Here is a 25,388-nt window from a genome sequence, read left to right on the forward strand (position 1 = left end):
TGTGTGTGTGTGTATGTGTGTGTGTGTGTGTGTGTGTGTGTGTGTGCATATGTGTGTCTGTGTGTCTGTCTGCTTGTGTACCTGTGTGTGTGTGTGTGTGTGTGTGCTTGTGAGTGAGTCTGTGTGTGTGCATGCATGCATGCGTACATGCATGTGTGTGAGTGTACATGTGTGTGTGTGTGTTTGCGCTTGTGTATGCATGCATGCATGTGTGTGTGCGTGTGTATGTGTGTGTGTGTGTGCATTAGCACACACACACACACACACAAAAGCTCTTTCTCTTTTTGTCTGAAATGTCAAAGGGGGTGTGGTATTGGATTGTGACAGTTTGTTTCTGTTTGTTTTCACTTCTTCTTTTTTTCCTTTTTTTTTTTTCAACCATGGATGCATGTGTACATTATTAAGGGTCTGGATGGTTGCTGTTATTTTTAATGCGGAATAATCTATCAGACAATATAATATTCGATGAATTCGTGCCACGTGATAGGTCGGAGCGTTCATAAGGCATTCAGTACAAGCACTCCCCATCTGGAGGTCTTTCTCCCTCTCTTATCTTTCTCTGCCACATCAAGGGTGGAACTTTAACACATGCATACATATGCACCATCTCTCATTCTCTCTCTCTCTTTCTCACACACACACAGACACACACACACAGACACACACACACTCACACACATGGACACAGGCACAAACACACATGCACACACACACACACACACACATCTGCGCATATGAAAAGTGTGTACACATTGATATGTACACAGGCCAGCACACACACTCAAATTTATATATATATATTTTTTTTTTTTTTTTCCCACACTCACATAACTCACACACGCACATGATAAATCCTATGTATTGCATTGCTATTGACCTGATTTCACTCCTTTTTTTTTTAAAGTAATTGTTAGATATTTTAATAGTACCTTATTGTTTTCTAATCTACACAGAATTAACTCTGTCTCTGTCTCTGTCTCTCTCTCACATACAGGTACTAATACACACCTGCACTATACATGAACATGCGTGTGTGTGTGCATGTTTGAGGATGTGTGTGTGTGTGTGTGTGTGTGTGTGTGTGTGTGTGTGTGTGTGTATGAGTGAGTCTGTGTGTGTGTGTGTGTGTGTGTGAGAGAGAGAGTCTGTGTGCGTGTGCGTGTGTGTGTGTGTGTGTGCGTGCGCATGTTCATGTGTGTGTGCGTGCGTGCGTGTGTGTAAGTCTCAGTCTGAGTGTGCATGTGTTCATGTGTGTTCATGTGTGTGTGTTCGTGTGTGTATAAATGACAAACAGGAAAAAGAATGTGTTAATGGGTCTCTCTCTCTCTCTCTCTCTTTCACATGAACACACACACACACATCACACACATGCATATACGCGAGCACACACACACACACACACACACACACAAATCACAACAGTAATACAGCTTGCAATTTGGTTTTAACCTTTTGCTTAATTACACTACCTGAATATATTTAAGGTTTTATTTTTAATCACATATATATACATCATACTATAACAAACAGTGTGGCAGCTGAAAGTGCTAGATATTAATATGGCCATATGTCCCCGCCCCCCCCCCCCCCCCAACCTCCCTCCCCCCGCCCCACCCTAAAAAAAAATAAAACCAAACATGCTGCTGCCTGGCTTATCCAGTCACAATCAATACTGTGATTACTCAGGAGGCATTTTAAAGGGCAATGACCTCACGTTTGTTTCACACAAAGCGCGCTGGAAAAGGGCCAGAGCATAAACCACATCAGGTAACTAGTTTTAACAGGCACTGAGCGTCCTGTTTAGCTTTGCTGGCTTGGCTGTCAGCGCCAAGCTCTGGCACACTGGGGTCCTGAGTTTGAATCCCCCTGGAGCACTCACAGAATTTAAAATAAAAAATAAAATACAATAAAATAAACTGGCATTCTGGCTGCCCATCTTTTATTTCTTTCTTTCTTTCATTTGGGTGCTCCAGATTTTTGGACATTTTTGTTTTTCGATAGCTCAGTGACGATGAATGATGATGATTGGAAATGATGACAATGCTGCTATGGTGGCTCAGTTTGGTTAGGCTTGGGACTACCTGACAATACACAGATTTCTCTATGTGAAATTCGGGCTGCTCTCCCCAGGGAGAGCGCGTCGCTATACTACAGCGCCACCCTTTTTTTTTTTTTTTTTTCCTGCATGCAGTTTGTTTTTTTCCTATCGAAGTGGATTTTTCTTCAAAATTTTGCCAGGAACAACCCTTTTGTTGCCGTGGGTTCTTTTACGTGCGCGAAGCGCATGCTGCACACAGGACCTCGGTTTATCGTCTGATCTTAATGACCAGCGCCCAGACCACCACTCAAGGTATAGTGGAGGGGGAGAAAATATCGGCGGCTGAGCCGTGATTCGAACCAGCGCACTCAGATTTTCTCGCTTCCTAGTCGGACGCGTTACCTCTAGGCCATCACTCCACTGCCTGAGGACAACACTTACAAGTTGCCATGGGTTCTTTTACAGTGCGCCAAGAGTGTGCTGCACGCGGGACCTCAGCTTGTCGTCTCATTCGAATGACTCATCACTTCAGTCTTGGTTTTCAAGTCAAACTTGGGAGAAAGGGCCAGAGCAGGAATCGAACCAAGACCCCTCAAGGCCCTCTGTTATTGACAGACAAGCGCCTTAACCATTCTGTCACCTTGCTCCTCATGGTGTCAGTGCCCCCCCACCCCCACACCCACCCCCACCACGACAACCATCCTTGCTGGCCAGTCATCAGCTGTGGTGGATGGCGTTGACGTTAAGCCCAAATCTAACGCCAATCTCCACCACTGCCGGAACCAATGAGCCATCAGTTTGATTAGGCACGCCAGCAAAGTAATGCTCCGCATCACTCTGAGCAGATTACACACACGCTCGCACATGTATACCATTACTGTTAGGTTGGGTGTAAGTAAGTAAGTAAGTAAGTAAGTTAGTAAGTAAATCTCTTTTCTTTCTCCTTCTCTCTCTTTATCTTGTCTGTCTGTCTCCCTACCTTTCTGTCTCTGTCTGTCTCTTTGTCTTTCATTGTTTGTCTCTCTCTCTCTTTCTCGGTCTTTCACCCTCTCTGTTTCCCTCTGTCTCCATCTCTGTCTCTCTCTTTGCCTGCCTTTCTCCCACCCTGTCTCTCTCTCTCTCCCTGTCTCTCTCTCTCTCTGTAGGTCTATCTCTCCCCCTCTCTGTCCGTCCGTCCGTCTTTCTCACTCTGCCTGTCTGTATCTCTTTCTCTCTCTGCTTCTCTCTCTGTCTTGTCTTGTCGGCCTGCCTGTCTGTTGGTCTCCTTCCCCACATCCTCTCTCTCTCTCTGCCTGTATGTCTCTCTGTCTCTCCCTCTCTATCTCCCTCTATGCCTGTCTGTGTCTTTCTCTCTCTTGGGCTGCTCGTCTCTCTCTCTCCCTCTCTGTGTCTTGACCGGTCTATCTACCTGCATGTCCGTCTGTTGGCCTGCCTCTCTCTCCCTCCTCACTTTCTCTCCCTCTCTCTCTCCCCTTGCTCTCTCTCTCTCTCCCTCCCACCTCACTCTCTCTCTCCCTCCCCCTCGCTCTCTCTCTCTCTCCCTCTCTCGCCACTCGCTCTTTACCTCTCCCTCTCTCCCTTGCTGTTTCTCTCCCCCCTCACTCTCTCCCTCTCCCCCCCCCAGCTCTCTCTCCCCCCTCGCTCTCTACCTCTCCCTCTCTCCCTTGCTGTTTCTCTCCCCCCTTGCTCTCTCTGTCTCCCACTCTCTCTCTCCACCCCCCTCTCCCTCTCCCTCCCTCCCTTCACTCACCACTGGGCCCCATGACGGCCAGCACCTCCCCGCTGCCCACAATGCCGCTGATGTTGTGCAGGATGTGGGTGTTCTTGATGGAGACGTTGATGTCCCGGAACAGGAACTCCACCTCCCGCCGGACACCGCCCCCACCACCACCACCCCGGGTGGCCACATCCATGGGTCCCACCTCCCCTCCTCCTCCTCCTCCTCCGCCCAGCAGGGATGACCCTCCTCCCCCCTTCCCCTTCTTCCACATGCTGCTCGCTCCTCCTCCTCCCTCAAGGGATGCAGGAGGAGGTCAGAGGTCAAGGTTTGAGGGGTTTGTCGTGTCGTCAGTGGCGCTGGTGTGCTGGTAGTGGTGATGGTGATGGTGGTGGCGGTGGTGGTGGTGGAGGATTGTTCCTTGCTTCTTCTTCTTCTTCTTGTTCTTCTTTGCCCACACAGCCTCACTCGCCACTGTATAGAGGGGGAAACACAAAATATAAGCTTCGGTTTTAGTATCAGTCTCTCAAGGAGGCATCACTACATTCTGACAAATCCATATAGATAGACAGATAGACAGACAGATAAATAGACAGACAGATAGCTAGACAGATAGATATGCTGCACCACACCTGATAGGCAGATGCTGGACATGGGCAGCACAACCCGATGCCCGCAATCAGGTCATGCATTAGTATCAAGAGTAACAGAGCTGTGCCTGAGGGCAGCACTTAATTGCCAAGGGTTCCTTCTCAGTGTGACATGCCAGTGTCTCATCCAGGACGCTCAGTTTGATTTTCCACACTGGGGAGAAAGCACAAGACTGGGGATTTTAAACTGGGGCAGCCCTCTGATGAATGAGCAGCAGAAGAAGAAACCCAGACCTTCACGGACACGGTATTGGCAGATAAACGTCTTAACCACGCCACCACCTTCCTCCATAGACAAACACTGACAAACGACTCAGTCACAGACAGATATTGAACCCACCATAAAAAAAAAATCATTAAAAAAAAGAAAGAAAGAAAACAGAAAAGAAAAGAAAAGAAAAAAAAACACCACATAAAAATAACGTTACATACTCCTCTGGCACTTTAACTGCCAATCATTAAAATGACATTAACCCTTTCAGCCCTGACCATCGCTTTACCGGTGGTCGAGAAAAATGACACAATGCCTAGCTACCGGTTGAGCGGTGCGTAAACACTTGTGTTTTGCTATTGGTGGTCAGGGCATTCTTTTTATATCTGCTGTGACACATTAAATACCAATTATTTGCAAATTTTGGCTCAGGAGCTCAGGCAGAAGGGTTAAAATTGCTCAGGAACTCAGGGCTCAAAGGGTTAAATGATAGCAGGGTGGGAAAGGAAAAAACAACAACTGCAAGCGGCGTGCCTTGCAAAGTTTGTTGCTGAGCTGCCTTTGTTCCCTTCTGAGTTAGTTTCCTCTTTATTTTATGCCTCCTTCAACAACAAGAGGTGACTGACACGACCAGTGAGAGAGAGGGTCATCTGGTTCCAGTTCTACTCATGCTGCTTCATCATACGGTTTTGTGTGTGTGTGTGTGTGTGTGTTGTGGTAGAGAGAGATAAACGGGTTTCAAGCACTGACAAATGGCCATCATCAAATTGACTCTGACCTTTTCTTTTTTAACCCTTTTTGTGGGCTGTACTTCCCACATTTACTTGTATCTATGAGCTGGCTTGGCTCCTATGTGCACAGCTGTTTTTAAACCCCCACCCCCACCCCCCCCCTCCCTCCCAACCCTCACTACATACGCAGCCATATTCCATTTTTGAGGGGTGTGCATGCTGGGTACGTTCGTGTTTCCATTTCCCATCAAACAATGACACGGATGACAGGATCCTTAACCTGTGTGTTTGATGATCTGTGTAAGGTTCAGACACCAGCAGGTCCACATAAATGATCTGGGAGAATGGAATTACCTCCACTTGTAACCCACCGGACAGAGCCAGGGGCTGCACCCAGGGCTATCATGCGTGCTCAGCCATCACACATGTTGCTGATGATCCATGGCAAAATAAGCTGCCCTGTCAGACAGCCACGACTACTCCTACTACTCCTACTACTACTACCACTGTACTAGTGCTACTACTACAATTGTTGTCCAGCACCACAGATCCCACTGCTGCTGCTACTACTACTATCACTACTACTACTACCAACTATTACAAGTATTGTCCTGTGAGATAAATACCACTACTATTACTGCTACTTCTACTACTAGTCCTACAAGATAAATGCCATTACTACTACTACAACTACATCTACTACGATGACTACCACCACCACCACCTCTGCGACAACAGGGATGGTACAAAACACCAACCCCCCCCCCCCCCCCCCCCCCCCCCCCCCCATGCGATTCTGAACCTCTGCAGGTAATGAGGCTCAGAGGTTATCATCAACAAACATGCCAGAAGCTGCAATGGACACACACACACACACACACACACACACACACACGATGCATACTGTCATCACTCAGAGTATTTTTGTTTTTGTTGTGTTTTTTTTAAACCAAACTTCACCCAGTTATTTTCATTGTCTGATACCACACTTTATAAACAGACATTTAGGTTTACTGAAATGTTCACACACACACACACACACACTTTTACTCACTCACATGTAAGAAATCCCCCCCCCCACCCCCCCCCCCCCCCCACCCCCTCCCCAGCAGATTTGTTTCCCTCTTTCCTTGTATAGTATCACCTGTGGGGAAAAGACATCAAAACTAAAGAAAAAACGCAGGATTCAGGCACTAATCCCTCGCCCCTCCCCCCCCAAGCTCCTGCCTCTACAACCAATACAAACCATGAAATGAAGCAGTTTCAGTTTCTCAAGGAGGCATAACTGCATTCGGACAAGTCCATATTCGCCACACCACATCTGCCAGGCCGATGCCTGCCCAGGAGCATAACACAATGTGCTTAGTCAAGACCCGAGTGCGTGCACACATATTTGTGCACCTATCAGAGTCGAATTTTTCTACGCAATTCTGCCAGAGGACAACTCTTTACGTTGCCAAGGGTTCTTTTCCAGTGCGGCAAGGGCACACTGCACCTCGGGTTTATCGTCTCATCCAAACAACAAGACGCTCAGTTTGATTTTCTAGTCAAACTTGGGGGAAAGGGCGAGACCGGGGATTCAATCTCAAACCTACGGGCGCGATAGCCGAGTGGTTAAAGCGCTGGACTTTCAATCTGGGGCAGTATTCATGGGACAAGACAATTTGCCCATGGGCAACTTGCCCACGGCTGGGTAGGGACCCATGGGTAAGCCACAGGTCCGTGGGCAAAGTCAACGTGGTATTCACAACACAATTTGCAACCCAAGGGCAGCTACCCATCACCTATTTTTAAACTGCGAGGGATTCCCCGTTGTGGGCAAGCGCGCTGAACTATGGGCATGCGCGCTGAACTAATTGCAATCTCTTCCTGTCGAAAGCGAAAATGTCGACCAAAGCATCACTGAACGAGTCGAGTGGAGAGAAGAATAGGAAAGGAAATTGGACCCACGAGGAAACTATGGCACTGCTAGAGAAAATCCTCGAAAATAAACGCGTAATTATTTCATCGCTTTCTCCGGACATTACGGCAAAAAAGAAAGCCGAAGCGTGGGAAGCGATCGCGAGCAGTGTCAGCGAGGCGTCGATCAGTTTCCATGGTCGAACCACAAAAGAGGTGCGTGAGAAATTTCACGGGTTAAAAAAAAAATATCGAAAGCGTCAACAGCAAAGAAATCAAACTGGAGCAGGAGCAGTACCCCCAGACACCTACGATCATCTCATCGAGATGATTATTGGGAAGGATTCCCATTTGATTGACGGACTCAAAAAAAGTAAGTGGCCCATGTTATGTTTATTTAATATTTGCGCGTGCTTAATTAATTACAAGTTAAAGTTTTCAACTTAGTTTAAGTTTTGTGCGTGGCATGAGTGTCACTGGGTGTGTGTGTGTTGAGTACAGTTTTAATCAATGTATGCTCTTGAAATTTGATATCGATTTAGATCTAGTTGCCAGCAGTCGACTTACATTCAGAGTGGAATCGCAGAATGAGAATGAGAATCTGAATTTGTTTCATTACAAGTATTTGTGCTAGAGTCTAGATGCTAGCAATGGTTTGCGAGGAAACCGAAGGGCTTTCCCCCAAAATTTGGATTAGAGTTAGAGATGGGGAGCTACCTACACTGTCCTTATCCTGTTATGTTTTCTTTCAGTTATTTAATTCATGTTTAGTCAATTGTGCAAATTATGTATAATCTGAAATGTGTGTGTGTGTGTGTGTGTGTATGTGTGTGTGTGTTTGAGAATGTGTGTGTGTGTGTGTGCGCGTCAGTCCAAGTGTGTTGGTGTGATTAATTTTTTTTCTTGTGTGTGTATGTACATGAACTTTATATGAGGAGGTTCACGATGGCTTTCGTTTTCCAACATTGTTAATGTGTGTGTGCTTCTCTCTCAGTATATACTTTTATATATAGTTTATGAGGCGCCTGTTGCCCTTTGAGCCCTAATGAAGCACGGAAACAAAGGCAAAAATTTAGCATGACAAAACCACACATTTTACCTTAACCACAAACACTTTTTATGTGGCCCTGCATGTTTAACATATTTCTTACATTTTATACTAGTTATTTATTTAATGACTGAGTGCCAATGCTCAAGGCTTTATTACATTGAGTTCATGTAATAGTTATTAAACGTTGTATTAATTTCATATTACTAGTATCATTAGTTTTAAATTAATATTTGCAGTGAGGCAGCCACTTTCACTTTATTTCAATTCTCCCTTTATAAAAAGGAGATACAGTTACGATGGGAATGAGGCGGCACATTGTGTGTTCATCTCAGTATGTGTGTAAACAAAAAGATGTCACATTGCACTGAAAAATCTACAGAACTGATTGCTGTATAACAAGGAGAGGCAAGGTAAAGTCATTTTCCACAAGCAAGGAAGCATATGGTGCATTCTATTGACTAATGTAATAATTATGTAACAATAATTGCTCCGAAAATTTGGCTGGTTTATTTTTAGTGTGTAATTGTAAGTCTGATTAACAAGTTTTTACACTAACACTAGTGTTAAATTTAGCTATATGCGTTACTATGTGTTCATTGACAAGAGCCAAGAAGTTCTTGGTATTGAGGATGGGATGCGTGTTTGTGTTTCACTTTCATTAACAGTTTCAACAATGGTTATGCATGTTGATAATATTTCAGATGATGTTGGTGAGGTCATTTTCTTCCACAACGCTGAGTCAACATCTCTGTTGGCAGTGGCACCCTCTACAACTGCATGCCAGAATGAAGAAGCCACAGGTGATTACAACTCCATCATTTATGAGATGATATGCAGTTTATATCTGAGTACAGTGGAGGTATCATTATGACATAATCCTGAAACTGTTATTTGTGATGAGTTTCAACAAAGTGGCATCACTGTAATGAGATAAATCCATGTTTCAACATATATATACATACACTCTGCCACAAATGCTAAAAAAAAAAATCATGACTATGCATAATATATGCTTGACTTATGCAGTGACCCAATTTGTGCATAATATATGCTTGACTTATGCAGTGACCCAATGTGCGTTTATTATCCTTTGGCATGCATTTCTTCACATTAACACAAACAAGTAAACTTGAAACACAAGAGTTAAAAAATTCAGCAATTTATTCAGTCCTCATAAACATAAGTGCAGAAATATGTGGTGGTATACAATGTTGTTTTATTGAAAAACAAATACACATATAATTCTTTAAACAGGATATTGGTTTTCATCACTATTCCTACCAGTAAACATACACACACAGTAGCACAATCAAACTAGGGTGATTTGAAATCAGTTACCTTATTTTGTAACATGAAGTGGGGGCATCATAACAACATTCAAGCAGTATTCATTGACAAGAGCAAAGAAGTTCTTGGTATTGAGGATGGGATGTGTGTGTTTCACTTTCATTAACACTTTCAACAATGATTAAGAAAGATGTTTTCCCCAATATGTCATTGTAAAGAAATAAAATCATTATTAGTGTCATTTGTATCATTGATATTACTTGTTTGATTGTGTAAATTATATAGATCACTCAATTTTTTGTTTGTTTTGTTTTAAATGGTCCTATTGTTTTACAATGCAAGTAGATCAATCAATACTACAGGCCAAAAACATAATAATATACCATTTTAGACCTCCTTTTAATATTTTCTCTCTGCATGATAATCATGCAACGGCTGGCTCCCCTCAGCCCCCCCCCCCCCCTCTCTCTCTCTTCTCTCTCCTTTAAATTCAGAATGTGCTTTGTGCACAGTTCTACTTCTACACTTTGTCATGGGGCTAATTATTATCAGCTTGTTTAATTCATATATTTATATGATGAACCACTTTGACAGTAGTACAAGTAGGTAGTTCTAGAAGAAAGCTGTATGGATAGCTTAAAGTGCCTGGTGCATATAACCATCACATGAAATGCAAGTACAACATATATTACTTACAACTGACATTTTGTGTAAAAAAATGTACATGAGTACTCAACAAATTTTCTCAGTATCATCTATACATTGGTCATATTTCTAAAGTTACTTTATAATCAAGGAATTTTTCTTTTTCAGGGGATGTCGGCGAGACTTTTGTCAATGGAGCAACACATCAGTTGGCAGTGGCAACTTCTACAGCAGCCTGCCAGAATGACAAATCCGCAGGTGATTGAAACTTCTGCTGAACATTTCATTTTCATTGCAATTTCTTCTGATGTTGGCCCAACATTTTAATTTTATGAGTCTTGTAAAAACCACCTTAATTTTTTTCTTTAATCACTTGTTGGTTATCATCATCATTTTTATGGATGGGCAGGGCTCGTACCACTATCACCCACCTACCCTACAATCCTTAACTCTGTACACAACAAAACCGCATATGTGCAAATTAAAAAAAAAAGGGCAAAGATACAAGTGTATGCACACAATCAGGCTCAAATTTGAAGTATCAAGTATTATTAACAATACAACTATGAAATAATTGTGACATTGCAATAACCAAAGACACAAACAAATAAAACAAAAAACTTGTGCCAGATGCTTAATACTTTTCTTTCATTACCGCCAACATTCAAAGGAACAGACTATGAGAAAAATGTTAATTTATCTTCAGCTTTACTGAGCCCTTTCTAAATCTCAAATGTCCTGGTTCAGTCAAGGATACAAAGATTTCTCATTTCACCACTTTTGGGGCATGGAGGATACAATTATAGAAAACAAAATTGAAACACACATCATCATTACGAACAGCAAAAATAGAAACTAAATAAACATTAACAAAGCAGTGTGCAAACACTACAATACTTCATACAACTTTGTTGAATTTTATAAATTTACTGCGATATTCTCACAAATGTACAACTGACGACTTTCTTTTCCAGGAAAAAGTGATGCAGTGCATCGGCTTCCAGCAACTGACACTTCTACATGTACTGGGGTCACTGGCAGCCTTGAAGAACCTTCATTCTGCACACTCCCCTTCTCAGGTGCATTTCTTGAAGTAACATGTTGTATAACATTAGCAATAATTATTTGATGCCAATAGCCGGATAAAAAAAACAACCCTGCAGGTGACTGTCGTTTTTTTTAGCCTGGTTGACTTAAGGATATATTGGTAAAGGAAGCGTAGAGTATAACGAAGTCAAATAGTGTCATTCAAGCTTTGGACTTCCATAGCATGTACATATCCTATTTCTCATCATTTTATATCAGCAGTGAAAGAGATAGTAGCTAAATCTGTGCCGCTTTACATGCTCTGTTGAGATTGTAAGCTCAGGTTTGATATTTCCTCAGGCAAAAAAAAAAAAAAATTGAAAGAAAAATTGGTGTGGCTACGGTAACCCAACCTACCCTAATTTTTAAGGCTAACCCTAACCTTTCATATGAAAACACACACACACACACACACACACACAAAATGAAATAAGATGAAATCGGAACCGGAAAGGTTGTGACAGGCGTTAGTGCAGTGAAACATGCAACACACTGGGTGGTGTTGAAAATCAGCACTGGGCGATTCTGCTAGAGCCCACATCCTCCGGGTCCCCCTTTTTTCTGACCAACCTCCCCCCCCCTCCCTCCATCATGTCTCACTTTGTCCTGAAAAAAGAAAGTTGTTTCCAACAAACCTACCCTATGGTTCTTTTGTTATTTTTCTCCATGTTACCATGACCACTGATTTTGTTAGTTTTTTTTTTGTTTTTTTCGTTAACCGTAACCCTAACATTTCTTCAGTGGGTTGCCTCCTAAGGGCTTGAAATCGAATCTGCCTGTGGACTGTGACATGTGGTATTGTGCGATGCATTCCATGGATGTGTGAGTTGAAAGGTCACGATGAGCGTTGAGGGAGTCAACACTAAACCAGCAAAAATAAAGGTAAAGTCGGTCCATATTGTATTTTTTCTGCTTTTTTTTTAAATTTGAAAGATGCAGGTGTTACGTGTATGGTCCTTTTCATTTGTCTCACAGGTGCTGTTCCTGCTGATGGTACCTCGTACATCGTAGTTGACACGGTGAACGTTGAGATGCCTTCAGTTGTTGCAGAGAGTGTGCAGTGCCCAGACAGGCCTGTGATGCCTCTGCCATCATCTCCGCTGCACTGCTCATCTGCCACCAAGAAACGCCGGGCTGAAAGCAAGCGAATGGAAGTGAACAAAAGGAGAAAACTAAATGATTCAGCAGAAAGATCTGCTATCATAGAATATTATCAAATGCAGATTGAAAAAGAAAAGGGGGTAGAAGAAAGGGAAATACGAAAAGAAGAAAGAGAAGCAGAGAGACAAAGACAAAGAGAAGAATGGGAAGTGGAGAGGGAAAGACAAAGGGAAGAATGGGAAGTGGAGAGGGAAAGACAAAGGGAAGAAAGAGCAAATGACAGACATCATCAGCTGATGGAAATGGGTGCTAGAATTCTTGCTGCTTGCACTGAAATACTAAAACAGAATGTTCTGAAGTGAGGGAAATAAGAAAAGAAAATAGCCAGGAAATGTAAGGATCATAAATAGGCAATTAAATTGGTTTTCAGAAATTAGCTGTGACAATATATCACAAAATGCCAGTTGTGCTTTGAAACTTCAACATCTTTTTGTGCAAAAGTTTTTTTAACATGTTTGAATTATTGCTAGCTAGTTCTGTTCTAAAGGGAACTAAACATGAAAACAGTATTTATTTCTTTTCATAATAATTTTCATACTCAAATCTAATTTTGCTACTCAACTTAGTTGAGATCAAACCGATTCTTTAGCTTTGGAATAGTTTTCATTGTTTGTGTGAGTGGGGGAGACATGTGAATGTGTATACATACTATTGGAGAAACAGGAAAACAATCCTAGAAACTCAAATTTTCACGCGTCTCTGATTTTTCAACTATGACAACTGACTGACGCCTTGTTCACACAGATTGCAATTGCTTCCCACGCTTGGTTTTTTTTTGTTGTTTTTGATTTTTGTTTTGTTTAAAATTTTTTGTTTTTTGTTTGTTTTTTGTTTCTTTACTTAGTGTCCGGAGAAAGTGATCCAAGAATCATGTGTTTGTTTTGTGGATTTTCTCTAGGAGTTCCTTGTATTTCATGAATGACAATGTATGCCTTTCCTGGCATTTGTGATTTTCAAACCTAGTCAACTTCATGTCCGATTACATGTGCAATTGTGGGTAGTGTAGTGTGTGTTTGAAAAAGAGAGCTAGTTTGTTATGACCTGAAAAAAATAACCTGATCAGCTGTTGTGCTTGTGGTTTTGAATTTTCACAGGTCAATTTATTTTATTACCTTTGTGGGGAATTTCTCCTAAACAGTATTATCAATGGGCAATAAATTTGAAACATTCAATGTATGATTGCTTCAAGATGGTGGATTGATTATCATGTGCATGGTGTCAGTTCTCTACCTTTCCTAATTCTTTTCTTCTCTAAAATACATGCAATTTTCAAACTTTTCTTCATTTTCCGAACTTCACCTACTTTTCTTTCGTGATCCCAGTTATCTTCATTTAAGATAAAATAAATATCAACGTGAGCTTTGTCCGTTTTCATGTCAGTGAGCAAATACAACACATAACTAGACGTCCATTTTGTTGCTAAAACTGGAGTAAGAACTGGATACAAAGAAAAAAAACTAACCTCAGTGACGAAAGCCACCATTGATGATTCTGTCCCTCTCCGCTTTTCCTGCAGCAAGACGTACACGTTCATTGGCCTGGAGATTTCGTTGTGGCTCTGGCACTGGCGGATCATCATTATCATCTTCATCATCATCATCGCTGTCAGGGTCTGGCAGGTTCAGGGACCTTGCTCGATTGTGTAACATGAGGCACACAATGATGATGTCACAGGCTTTCTCAGGGGCCACACGCAGCTTTCGCAGGCAATGCCATCGCTTCTTGGCGATGCCAATTGTGCGTTCAACGGTGGATCTTGTGGAACTGTGTCTGTCGTTGTAGTCTTGTTGCTGTTGGTTTCTGGGGTTGAGCACTGGAGTAAGCAGCCAATTGCGTAGCATATAACCACTGTCACCCAGGATGTATCCTCTGACTGGTCTAGCTGCTCCTTCAAAGGCAACAAAAAGGCCCGATTCCCGGAGCACTCTGGCATCGTGCACACTGCCAGGCCACCTTGCAGATATGGCAGTGAACATGAGGTCTGCATTGGAAACTACCTGTGGACATATGGAACCCAGATTCTATAAACGGAAATAGCAAGCCATATAAATGTACTCTCATGTATTCACGTTGTAACAAAAGAGAAAAAACCAATGACATTGTAACGCTTGAATCAACACTAATCACACATAACATGTAAATATTACTGTCACAACTTAACAGCTGCTGGTAGAGCAGTAGCTGCACGATGTAATACTTCCAAGTTTTTTACTCATGAATTATTTTTAAAAAATGATAAGGTTCAACATCACCATCTATTATTAAGTAGCCATTTAATTTATATTGACAGAAATTAAATCATCTTCAATTCACATCGTATCAATTTTGTCCAAATTTCCCACCCCATTCATATCCAATTTTTTTTCTTTAAGCAATTTTTTTATTCACCCTCTCAAATACATCACTTGTAAAATATGTATTCATTCATGAGCACAATAACACATGTACATAATGCAGAAAGTGAATAAATCTTTGCCAGGAGGGTGTCGTTTTTTTTTAATGAAAAAAAACCCCAAATACTATTCTTGCAAAAAGAATAATTCTATGAAGAAAAGAAAAACAACAGGAAATAAATTGAGACAAAAATAGACCAAAAATAGGGGAATGTGTACATATAGTATGACATATTATTGACTAACCGGTTATGTATCTGCATAAATTACACACACACACACAGGAAATAAATTGAGACAAAAATAGACCAAAAATAGGGGAATGTGTACATATAGTATGACATATTATTGATTAACCGCTTACGTATCTGCATAAATTACACACACACACACACACACACACACGCACGCCTCGGTCACACACAAAGGTTTCACTCACACTCGCAGGCAGTGTACCATGCAGCATACACAACATACTCATGTCACACACACACACACACACACACACACACACACATACACACACATGCAATGTACCATGCAAGATACACAGCACAACACACACACACGCACACACATGAGAGATAGATAGACAGATATAGATATATATACACACAACTACACACATCCAATGCACCAAGCACCACGTACAACACACACACACACACATACACTAATACACACACACACACACACACACACACACCACAGGCTGACGGGACAGGTAATAAAAACTTTGTTTTTTAAATGAATCACTTACCATCACATTGATGGAATGAGTATTCCTCCTGTTCACATACTCGTGTTCATTGATCACAGGAGCTTGGATCTCCACGTGTGTCCCATCCACACACCCCACAACATGGGGAAATCCTGCGATTTCGCGGAATTTGCTTTTCTGTGTCTCTGCCTCCTCTTGATTTGGGAAGTGAACCCAGTGTGCAACATGTCTGAGAAGAGCATTTGTCACTGCAGAAATGGTGCGAGAGGCTGTCGGTTGGCTGACATTAAACAGTTCAGCACACACGTCTTGAAAGCTGCCACTGGCGTAAAAACGTAGTGTCAAACACACTTGTAGAGAAGGAGGCAGACATCCCAGTCGATTGGGATGATGAAGGTCGTTTTCGACATCGTCCACAATTTGTAAAATGTCTGCTCGCCGAAAACGATATTTTGAATAAATTTCCACGTCATCAAATTTATCCAGAGGGTTAATTCTATCTCTGAACACTCTGTTCCTCCGCAAAGCACGCCTATTTCTCCTCTCAAGCAACAACAACAAACCCGGGTCCGCCATTTTTAACCACGACAGGGCAAAGTTGCCCACGGGGGGGAGGAGCGGTAAATCTGCCCACGGTTAGGGAGGAGTGGCGGGTGGTAATTTTCATCATGAATCCCAGGGTAGCGCTACCCATGGGCAGTTTACAACTTTGCCCTCGGCTGGGCGATTTGCCCATGGGTAGACCGGGCCATGAATACGGGCCCTGAGGGTCCCGGGTTCGAATCACGGTGACGGCACCTGGTGGGTTAAGGGTGGAGATTTTTACGATTTCCCAGGTCAACATATGTGCAGACCTGCTAGTGCCTGAACCCCCTTCATGTGTATATGCAAGCAGAAGATCAAATACGCACGTTAAAGATCCTGTAATCCATGTCAGCGTTCGGTGGGTTATGGAAACAGGAACATACCCAGCATGCACACCCCCGAAAGCGGAGTATGGCTGCCTACATGGCGGGGTAAAAACGGTCATACACGTAAAATCCCACTCGTGTGCATACGAGTGAACATGGGAGTTGCAGCCCACGAACGCAGAAGAAGAAGAAGAAGAAGAAGAAGAAGAATCTCAGACCATCACAGACACTGTATTGGCAGATAAGTGTCTTAACCATTCTGCCACCTTCCGGCGACATGAGAGAAATGGAACCCGATGTCTCTCTCTCCCACCGTGTCTATCACCTGTTCTGAAGGCGCTAGGCAAGAGAAACTTACAAGGGAACAGACAGCTCAGCAACAAGCTTTGCACGGTACCAATGTAGTGCTTTCCTCAACCTGGTAGGATCCCATATCACTAACGATGGGCAGCTGGGAAGTGTCAAATGGTTATATCTCTTTTTTTTTCCTTTTATTTTTCAACCCCTCACCTGCTGAGTTTCAGTTTCAGTTTCAGTAGCTCAAGGAGGCATCACTGCGTTCAGACAAATCCATATACGCTACACCACATCTGCCAAGCAGATGCCTGACCAGCAGCGTAACCCAACGCGCTTAGTCAGGCCTTGAGAAAAAAAAAAAAAAAAAAAAAAATAAAAAAATAAAATAAAATAAAAATAATAATCACAATAAATGAATAAATAAATTAAAAAAATAAAATAAAATAAAGGTGAATAAATAACAGATAAGCTTACATAAATAAATAAATAATAATAAAAATACCTGCTGAATCTTGGTGAAATGAAATCAAAGCGTCATGACTCACTTCAAGAATCAAGAGTTCAAGAATCACTTCTAGTACACTGCTAAGCAGTGTGGCTGATTTTACTGAACAGCCACAAAAGAGGGAGAAGTCCAAACAGAAATCAGCGACCGACATCGTGACCCGGCACTTCAGTCTTATCTCAGGAAACAGCCCTTCACTGACGAATGTACTCGTCAACAGCAGTCAATGTCCGTCATCTTTTTGAATGGCACTTCAGACTTATCCTAGGGATATAAGTTAGGGTTTGTTTTCTTTTTTTTAACCCCTCTGTTCATACCAGTTTAACCCCCTGACTGCTGCTCATGAGTACGCTCGTCACGAGTGAAGGGCTGTCTCCTCACTGGGAAAAGACAGAGCTTACATGTCAGAACATCAGTCATCATTCTGCATTATACAAATCCCTTCTTCTTGGGACTGCACTGCTTTTGATCCACATCACACCACCACAACAAAGTAGTAAGCGCACTCCAAACTCACGCCACACTGATCTCATTCCAGCAAGGTTCAGCAGTCAAAGGGTTAAAGCAATGTGTGTAGGACAACGATGCTAGTCCAGATGAGAAATGACAAGAGTCATAACGCACACCGGAACCCAGTGACTCAAATCAAATCAAATCAAATCATGGAGCTCTGAGACTCTCGCCAACCACTAAAGCCATCTCAAGGCTATCGCCACGTCAACATCTACCTCAAGTCAAGGGAAGGGACCCAATAACTCGGCACACTGTGGTGGCAGCATGTGACTTACACGTTGGCGCTGAGTCACTGCTGGCATGTGATGCATTTAATACCATGATTCTGCATTTGTTTTCTATATTTATGTTGGGTTTGTTTTCTGTTAGCATCTATAAAAAAAAAAAAAAGAAAAAAAAAAGGATAGACAGGGAAAAAAAACCTCAAATATGAACGAAATCTGTGTGATCAGTCAACATTAACTAATAAACTTTCTCTTCCTGCGTCCGAGAGGGCTTTTTCATGGTCGGCTGGGCAAAATGTCATGTGCAACTGATCCACACATTTTTGGGTTTTTTTCTTTTGAAACCACTGTTTGCACCACAGCATCATGTGTTAGTGAATATGTGTATGTTTGTGTGTGTGTGTGTGTGTGTGTGTGTGTGTGTGTGTGTGTGTGTGCATGTCCACACATGTGTGTGTTTGTATGTGTGTGTGTGTGTGTGTGTATGTTAAGTGTGTGGGTATGCATGCATGCATGTATATTATATAAGCATGTGTGTATGTGTGTTTGTGTTTGTGAAAGAGAGCGAGAGCGAGAGACAGAGACAGTGACAGTGACAGTGACAGAGACAGAGAGAAAGAATAAACCCAGGTGCCATGTGCTGAGCGCATTTAGCATATATGTAAAAGACCCCACAGCTACTTTGACAGTAAAAAAAAAAACAAAAAAAAAAACCACACTTGCAGACAGAAACAAAGATTCTTAAAAGATATGTGTAGCGCTACACTGGAGGAGAGCAGCCCTAGTTTCACACAGAGACATGTGTTGTGACAAACAGTATTACAACACAACGCAATGCAATACAACACAATGGACTGGCACCAGACTTTGGCAGCGATGAATGAAATGCCAGCTGGGAAAGCCTTGAACTTCTTGGCACTGACATGTCAGATCTATGCCTGTGCTTGCAGCTGACCCCGGTTAAGACTCACCACTTTGGGCATACAAAAGACGGTGCCAAGGCAAAGCCTCTGGTACTTCACAATGAACAATGGTTTATCAGAATACCAAACAGAAGAGCTGACACCTGACAGATACAGGCAGGAACGAACCGCCCATCAAAATGAAGCGTTTTGAGGATTTTGCTTTAACATTTCTGCAACGATTTTTCACCTCCCCCCGCCCAGGGGACACTATAAGCATCCAAAAAACCCACACACATCTCTATTCATGAACGTGACAATATAGTATTCACTGAAATTGTCCAAGAAATAAGAAGTCCAAGAAATGCACACACTTGGAACAATATTTTTTAGTACACACTTTGAAAAAGGTTTCACGCTAAAAAATGAAAAAAAAGTTTTCAACTTGGTCAAAACTTCTAATTCTATAGATTAAAAAAAAAAAAAAATGTTAAGAATATTTAAGGAATTGTCCTTTGATTCTTATATATACTGATTAAAATAAAACACAGTAGCTTGCGTTAGCTGATGCACAATTCAGAAACAACACGCTACCAACAGGCCTGGAGTACTCTGGAGAACAATTCTGTGCAGCGCCCCAGTGACCGATCCTTCACACAGAGTTAAGGGAGAAAGGGAGAAGAAGAAGAACAACAAGTAGAAGAAGAAGAAGAACAACAACAACAACAACAACAACAAAAATCCTGAAGCACTGCAATACCTTACCCAAGCAGAGACTGGTTGTCAGTGCATGGACAAGCCAAGACATAAACCACGTAACCTCAACCATGTTTCCTTCTTTTTTTTTTTTTTTTCTTTTTTTTTTCTTTTTTTTTTTCATTTCTTTTGACTTTTTTTTTTTTATCAGAGTCAGCACAAAGATCCGGTTACACTGGCATTACAGTGTGCACGTTTGTGTGACAGGACACTCAACAGACAGCAAGTTCAGTTCAGCCATGAGACGAGTAACATGAGAAACACATAACAGCAACATGGGCAGGATCTTTTTGTTTCTTGCTGTATGTAACCACTAATGACTTATAAGTGTCTTGACTACGTGGGAAAGAAAATTACAAACAAAAATCAATGTTCAGACCGGTGATGTCAGCTCTTCCAGCTTAATGGAATGAACAGAACCTACGGCTGTCTGTGCAAAGTTAACATAATAACAACCTACCCCCCCTCTCCCACCCATACACACACACTCGTATACACAAAAAGAACAATGACAAACACGGGCAGAAAGACAAAATGGCTATTGGCAGGTCTATGATAACTTAACAAGCTCACACAAAAGCACAATCAAAGTTATCAAAATATGAACAAAAAACCCTGAAAATTTATTACTAAGAATTTGCTGTTATTGTTGTCGTTTCATGTTCTATCACTCCTCACCCACAGTCAGTACTTTCCACTGAAAGGGAAGAATTCATATTCACAAAGCTTCAATGGCAAATTCTATGCATATGTTTTCTGTTTTGTTCCCTGATAACAACATGTACATTATATGTGCCTTGTGAAAATACTCGTAACAGAAGTTGTTTCAAAAATTGGTGGGTGCAAACATTCAAGTGGAAAGCACGCACACACACACACACACACACACACACACACACACACAAAAAGCACACACACAACAGCATTTGCTTTTAAAGAATACAAAAAAAATGGATTATGTGTGTTCGTGTATCGCCAAACAAAACCTCTGCTGAACATATCTGTGACAAAAATAGCTTGCACAAATAACAACTCAACCATATCCAAAAGCTTGAAGAAAAAAATATGCTGCTGCAAAGTGCCTTGCTGTGTGTTAGCGTAACTCAATTTTAACGCCTTGACTACTGCTGATAAGTATGCTCATCAGTGAAGTGTGTACACCCCACTGAGATAAGACAGATCTTACAAGTCAGGGTGTCAGTCTTTATTTGGACTTTATCTTTTTGAGTAAGGCCCAACACTCGGCTTATATCACAGATTGACATAAGTTTATATTTGGGCCAACAGCAAAGTGAGAGCTGTATTATCAATGGTTTCTCCAGTCAATAGGAAACCATTTACAGCTTAGTCTTTTTGTGAAGAACTATTACTCTAAAACTAGGAGGCAAATTGCACTGGCTCTTAGTGCTGCAGCCTTGTGGGCTAGTTGGCCTTTGCGAACCATCCCAACACCGACTGTCCTAAAACCCTCTTGGCCGAGAGAGTGGGGATGTAACTTGGGCAAGACACTCTCCACTATAATCAAATTCTAGCCCAAATAGTCGGAACAGCAGTTGCCTCCTCTGCTGTTCTGATGGTCATAGTCGGACACGACTGACTATCATATGTATATCTTTTGGGGGATGACGTTATTTTCATTCAGCTACATTAAGGCAAAGACAGCAGAAATTGCACTTCAACTTCATACCACCACACTGATCTCATTTCATCAAGGTTCAGCAGTCAAGGGGTTAAACCCCAGCATTGTGTCCTGTCAGTTTCACTGACATGAAAAGTGTCAAACATTGTCATTATACAAGTGAACAGAACTGTCCTTCACACACACATGACACACACACTCACTCACTCACGCACTCATGCACTCACTCACTCAAACACACACACACACACACACACACAGTGTGTGTGTGTGTGTCTTGAAGCATGTGCCATTCACCATTTTATTGTAAAGGACATTTGTGTGTGTGTGTGTGTGTGTGTGTGTGTGTGTGTGTGTGTTATGTTGTGTGGTGTGGTGTGGTGTGGTATGGTGTGGTGTGTTGTGTTGTGTTGTGTTGTGGTGTGGTGTGGTGTGGTGTGGTGTGGTGTGTGTGTGTGTGTGTGTGTGTGTTATGCATGATTTTGTGTGTGTGTGTAAGTGTCTCTGTGAGTGTGCGGTGTCTGTGTGTGCTTTGTGTGTGCATGTGTGTGTTTTGTGCATGTTTTTGTGTGTGTATGTGTATCTCTGTGAGTGTGTGTTCATGTATGTTTTGTGTGTGCATGTGCGGTGTGTGTGTGAGTGTGTGTGAGTGTGTGTGTGTGTGTGTGTGTGTGTGCTCACCAGATTCCTCTATCTCTGACTGTTGTGTGTTAACTAAGACCATGGTACACTTGGTAATAAAGATATATTCTTGTCCTATTCGCTCTCTCTCTCTCTTTCTCTCTCTCTCTCTCTCTGCAGCTGGAATCCCAACAGCCAGTGAAGAATTTCCCAGTCTTCCCGTTTTAATCAACACATGTGAACACCTGCTCCAACCTTGTTCCACTCCAAGTGTTTATGTACACACAGATTACAGGCTGTGCTGGTGCTAGTTTTTGTGTGTGTGTGTGTGTGAGTGTGTGTTTTTCTGTTTTTACTGTTAATTGTTCTGAACTATGCAAAACGTTCTTAGACATATCAATGCAATTTGATGTTGATACTTATAAGTATGTGCATCTCTGAGATTTTGTTGCTGTTGATGTTTTTTTTAGTTTTTGATTACTGATAATTATTCTTGAATATGTAAAATATGTAAAAGTGTATTTTGATGTGAACACTGTAAATATATACATTTCTTTAATGTTGGTGTTGTTGTTCTTTGTTTGTTTTTTGTTTTCGTGTTAAATACTGATAATTATTCTTGAATATCTAAAATGTTCTTCGATGTGTCAGTATAATTTGATGTGAATACTGTAAACATATAAACATTTCTCATTGTCTTGTATATGCAAAATGATCTTAGATGTGTCAATGTGATTTTCTGTGCTTTCTTTGAATACTTAAAAACATGTGCATGTCTCTGAAGCGTACACATTATGTTTGCACTGTGAGCAATGAGCAGCACGACCACATGTTGTTAAATTTCTTTTGAGAGATCACAAGTTGACCTGACATACGAACGCAGACCTGACGAGTGCCTTGACCCCCTTCATGCGAAGTATGTATATATGCAGAAGATCAAACACATGCATGTTCAGGGATCCTGTAATCCATGTCAGCGTTCACTGGGGTCAAACAAACACAAACACATCCTGCATTGCAACCATCCTCAAAAAACTGTGCCTGTCTGTCTTAAGTGTTTAGTTTAGTTACTCAAGGAGGCTTCACAGTGTTTGGACAAATCCATATACGCTAAACCGCATCAGCTAAGCTGATGCCCGACCAGCAGCGCAACCCAATGTGGCCTGGAGCAGGAAAATAGTAAATAAACAAATAAATAGATAAGTCATCAAATTAATGAATGAATGAATGAATTTGAATACTTAGTAAAATAAATCTATCATAAAATGATGACACAAAAATGATTTTTAAAATACATTGAAAAAACAAAAACAAAAAAAAACAGCAGGGTAAAAGGAAATATAAAAAAAAATATATATATATATATATAAAGGGGGGTGGGTGGGTGGGGGGGTGGGGGGAAACCCTTTTTGTTAAAAAAAAAAAAAAGAAAAAAAAAAAGAAAAAAGAGTAAAACATGGGATTTGTGGGCAAGGAAACGTGAAAGAAGACCAGCAGCACAGTCTCCATTCCCAGCACTGAGCATGGCTTTCAAACAAACCCCTGCTCCTCGTCACTTCAAAAGAGTCCTTTAACTCAGAAGGGGAGAGGGAGTGGAACCACCAGCCTCTCTACTAGATCTCCTCTGCATGCTCCCAGCAGCACTGAGCCCCCGCCCGCCCCACCACCCCTCCCTCCCACCCAACACACTGTAGGACCCTGAGTCAGCAGCTTACCCCTGCACTGTACCACACAGCTTTCTTTCACCTTTCTGACCCGCCACCACCCACAGCCCCCCCCCACCCCCCACCCCAATCTCTAGTTAACCCCTTCCCTGCTGCTGACAACTATAATAATGCCTGTCTGTGAAGAGCTGCCACATTCTTTGAGAAAAGATGGGAGCTCACAGGTCAGGATTGTCGGTCACCATGATCTATTAATTTGGACTCTTTCTCCTTGGGGACTGCATTCATTACTTCTGGTCAGCAAAAACAAATCAACAAAAATTTAAAAAGTACACAAAAAGTAGCATACGGATGCCTTGGTGTTGGCCAAATGGTAACGTATCCGCCTAGGAAGCAAGAGAATCTGAGCACACCGGTTCAAATCCCACAGTCGCCAGTATTTACTCCCCCTCCACAAGACCTTGAGTAGTGGTCTGGATGCTAGACATTCTGATGAGACGATAAACTGAATTCCTGTGTGCAGCATGCACTTAGCGCATGTAAAAGAACCCACAGTAACAAAAGGGTTTTCCCTGGCAATACCCTGAAGAAAAATCAACTTCGATAGGGAAACAAATAAAATTTCAGGCAGAAAAAAAATACAAAAGCATTGGTGGCACTCTCAGTGCAGTGACATGCTCTCCCTGGGGAAAGCAGCCCGAATTTCACACAAACAAATCTGCTGTGACAAAGAGTAATACAATGTAATACAATACAATACAATACAATCTGTGTGGCATGATTTTAAGTGCAGTTACCACCTTTTGTCTCTTACCGATGATGCGACTGATTTGTATTTGTATTTGTATTTCTTTTTATCACAACTGATTTCTCTGTGTGAAATTCGGGCTGCTCTCCTCAGGGAGAGTGCGTCGCTACACTACAGCACCAATTTTTTGGTATTTTTTCCTGTGTGCAGTTTTATTTGTTTTTCCTATCGAAGCGGATTTTTCTACAGAATTTTGCCAGGAACAACCCTTTTGTTGCCATGGGTTCTTTTCCATGTGCTAAGTGCAAGCTGCGCATGAGACCTTGGTTTTTCATCTCATCCGAATGACTAGTGTCCAGACCACCACTCAAGGTCTAGTGGAGGGGGAGAAAATATCGGCGGCTGAGCCATGATTCAAACCAGCGTGCTCAGGTTCTCTCGCTTCCTGTGTGGACGCGTTACCTCTAGGCCATCACTCCACTGCTGTTAAAACAAAAAATGATACAATCCCCCAACGAGGAAGCCCAAATAGAGAAATGTGGCTGACATACTGATCTGTAAGCTCTGTCTGTTTCAGTGTGGCAACAGCCCCTCACCGATGAGCATTATACTCATCAGCAGCAGACAGGGGGTTAACCAGACTGCCCACATACTTTCCCAGCAGTAGCTTGCAGAGAGGTACAATGGTGATGTCCCACAGGCTGGAGGAAGGGGCGGAGGGGGGCCGAAGGTGGGGAAGGGCAGGTGAAGAGGGTAAAGAGAAGGAAAAACTACCACTCTGAAATGTCATAACCCTGACCAAACAATGAACCCCTTTCAAACACAGACAGTGTTTGAACAAAACTCTTCTTCTTCTTCTGCGTTCACTCGTATGCACACGAGTGGGCTTTTACGTGTATGACCATTTTTACCCCGCCATGTAGGCAGCCATACTCCGTTTTCGGGGGTGTGCATGCTGGGTATGTTCTTGTTTCCATAACCCACCGAACGCTGACATGGGTTACAGGATCTTTAACGT

At 42.2% G+C, this 25,388-nt stretch overlaps 2 protein-coding genes across 2 annotated transcripts in view; one reads left to right on the forward strand and one right to left on the reverse strand.

The window, feature by feature from the left end:
• LOC143288276 (uncharacterized) overlaps positions 1–3,951 on the reverse strand; it is a 64,507-nt gene extending 60,556 nt beyond the window's left edge. Inside the window, exon 1 of the mRNA XM_076596623.1 lies at positions 3,789–3,951. Within this exon, the coding sequence (XP_076452738.1) occupies positions 3,789–3,951 (163 nt within the window). The remainder of the gene's footprint in view (positions 1–3,788) is intronic.
• Positions 3,952–7,001: 3,050 nt separating this feature from the next.
• Positions 7,002–12,454, forward strand: LOC143288377 (uncharacterized). Its single transcript, XM_076596777.1, has 5 exons — positions 7,002–7,619; positions 8,999–9,097; positions 10,398–10,487; positions 11,204–11,308; positions 12,291–12,454. Exons 2-5 carry the CDS (start codon positions 8,999–9,001, stop codon positions 12,324–12,326), a joined length of 330 nt encoding a protein of 109 aa, XP_076452892.1. The 5' UTR covers positions 7,002–7,619; the 3' UTR covers positions 12,327–12,454.
• Positions 12,455–25,388: the final 12,934 nt, after the last annotated feature.

The sequence above is a fragment of the Babylonia areolata genome, chromosome 12 (genome assembly GCF_041734735.1).
Source record: "Babylonia areolata isolate BAREFJ2019XMU chromosome 12, ASM4173473v1, whole genome shotgun sequence".
Taxonomy (NCBI): domain Eukaryota; kingdom Metazoa; phylum Mollusca; class Gastropoda; order Neogastropoda; family Buccinidae; genus Babylonia; species Babylonia areolata.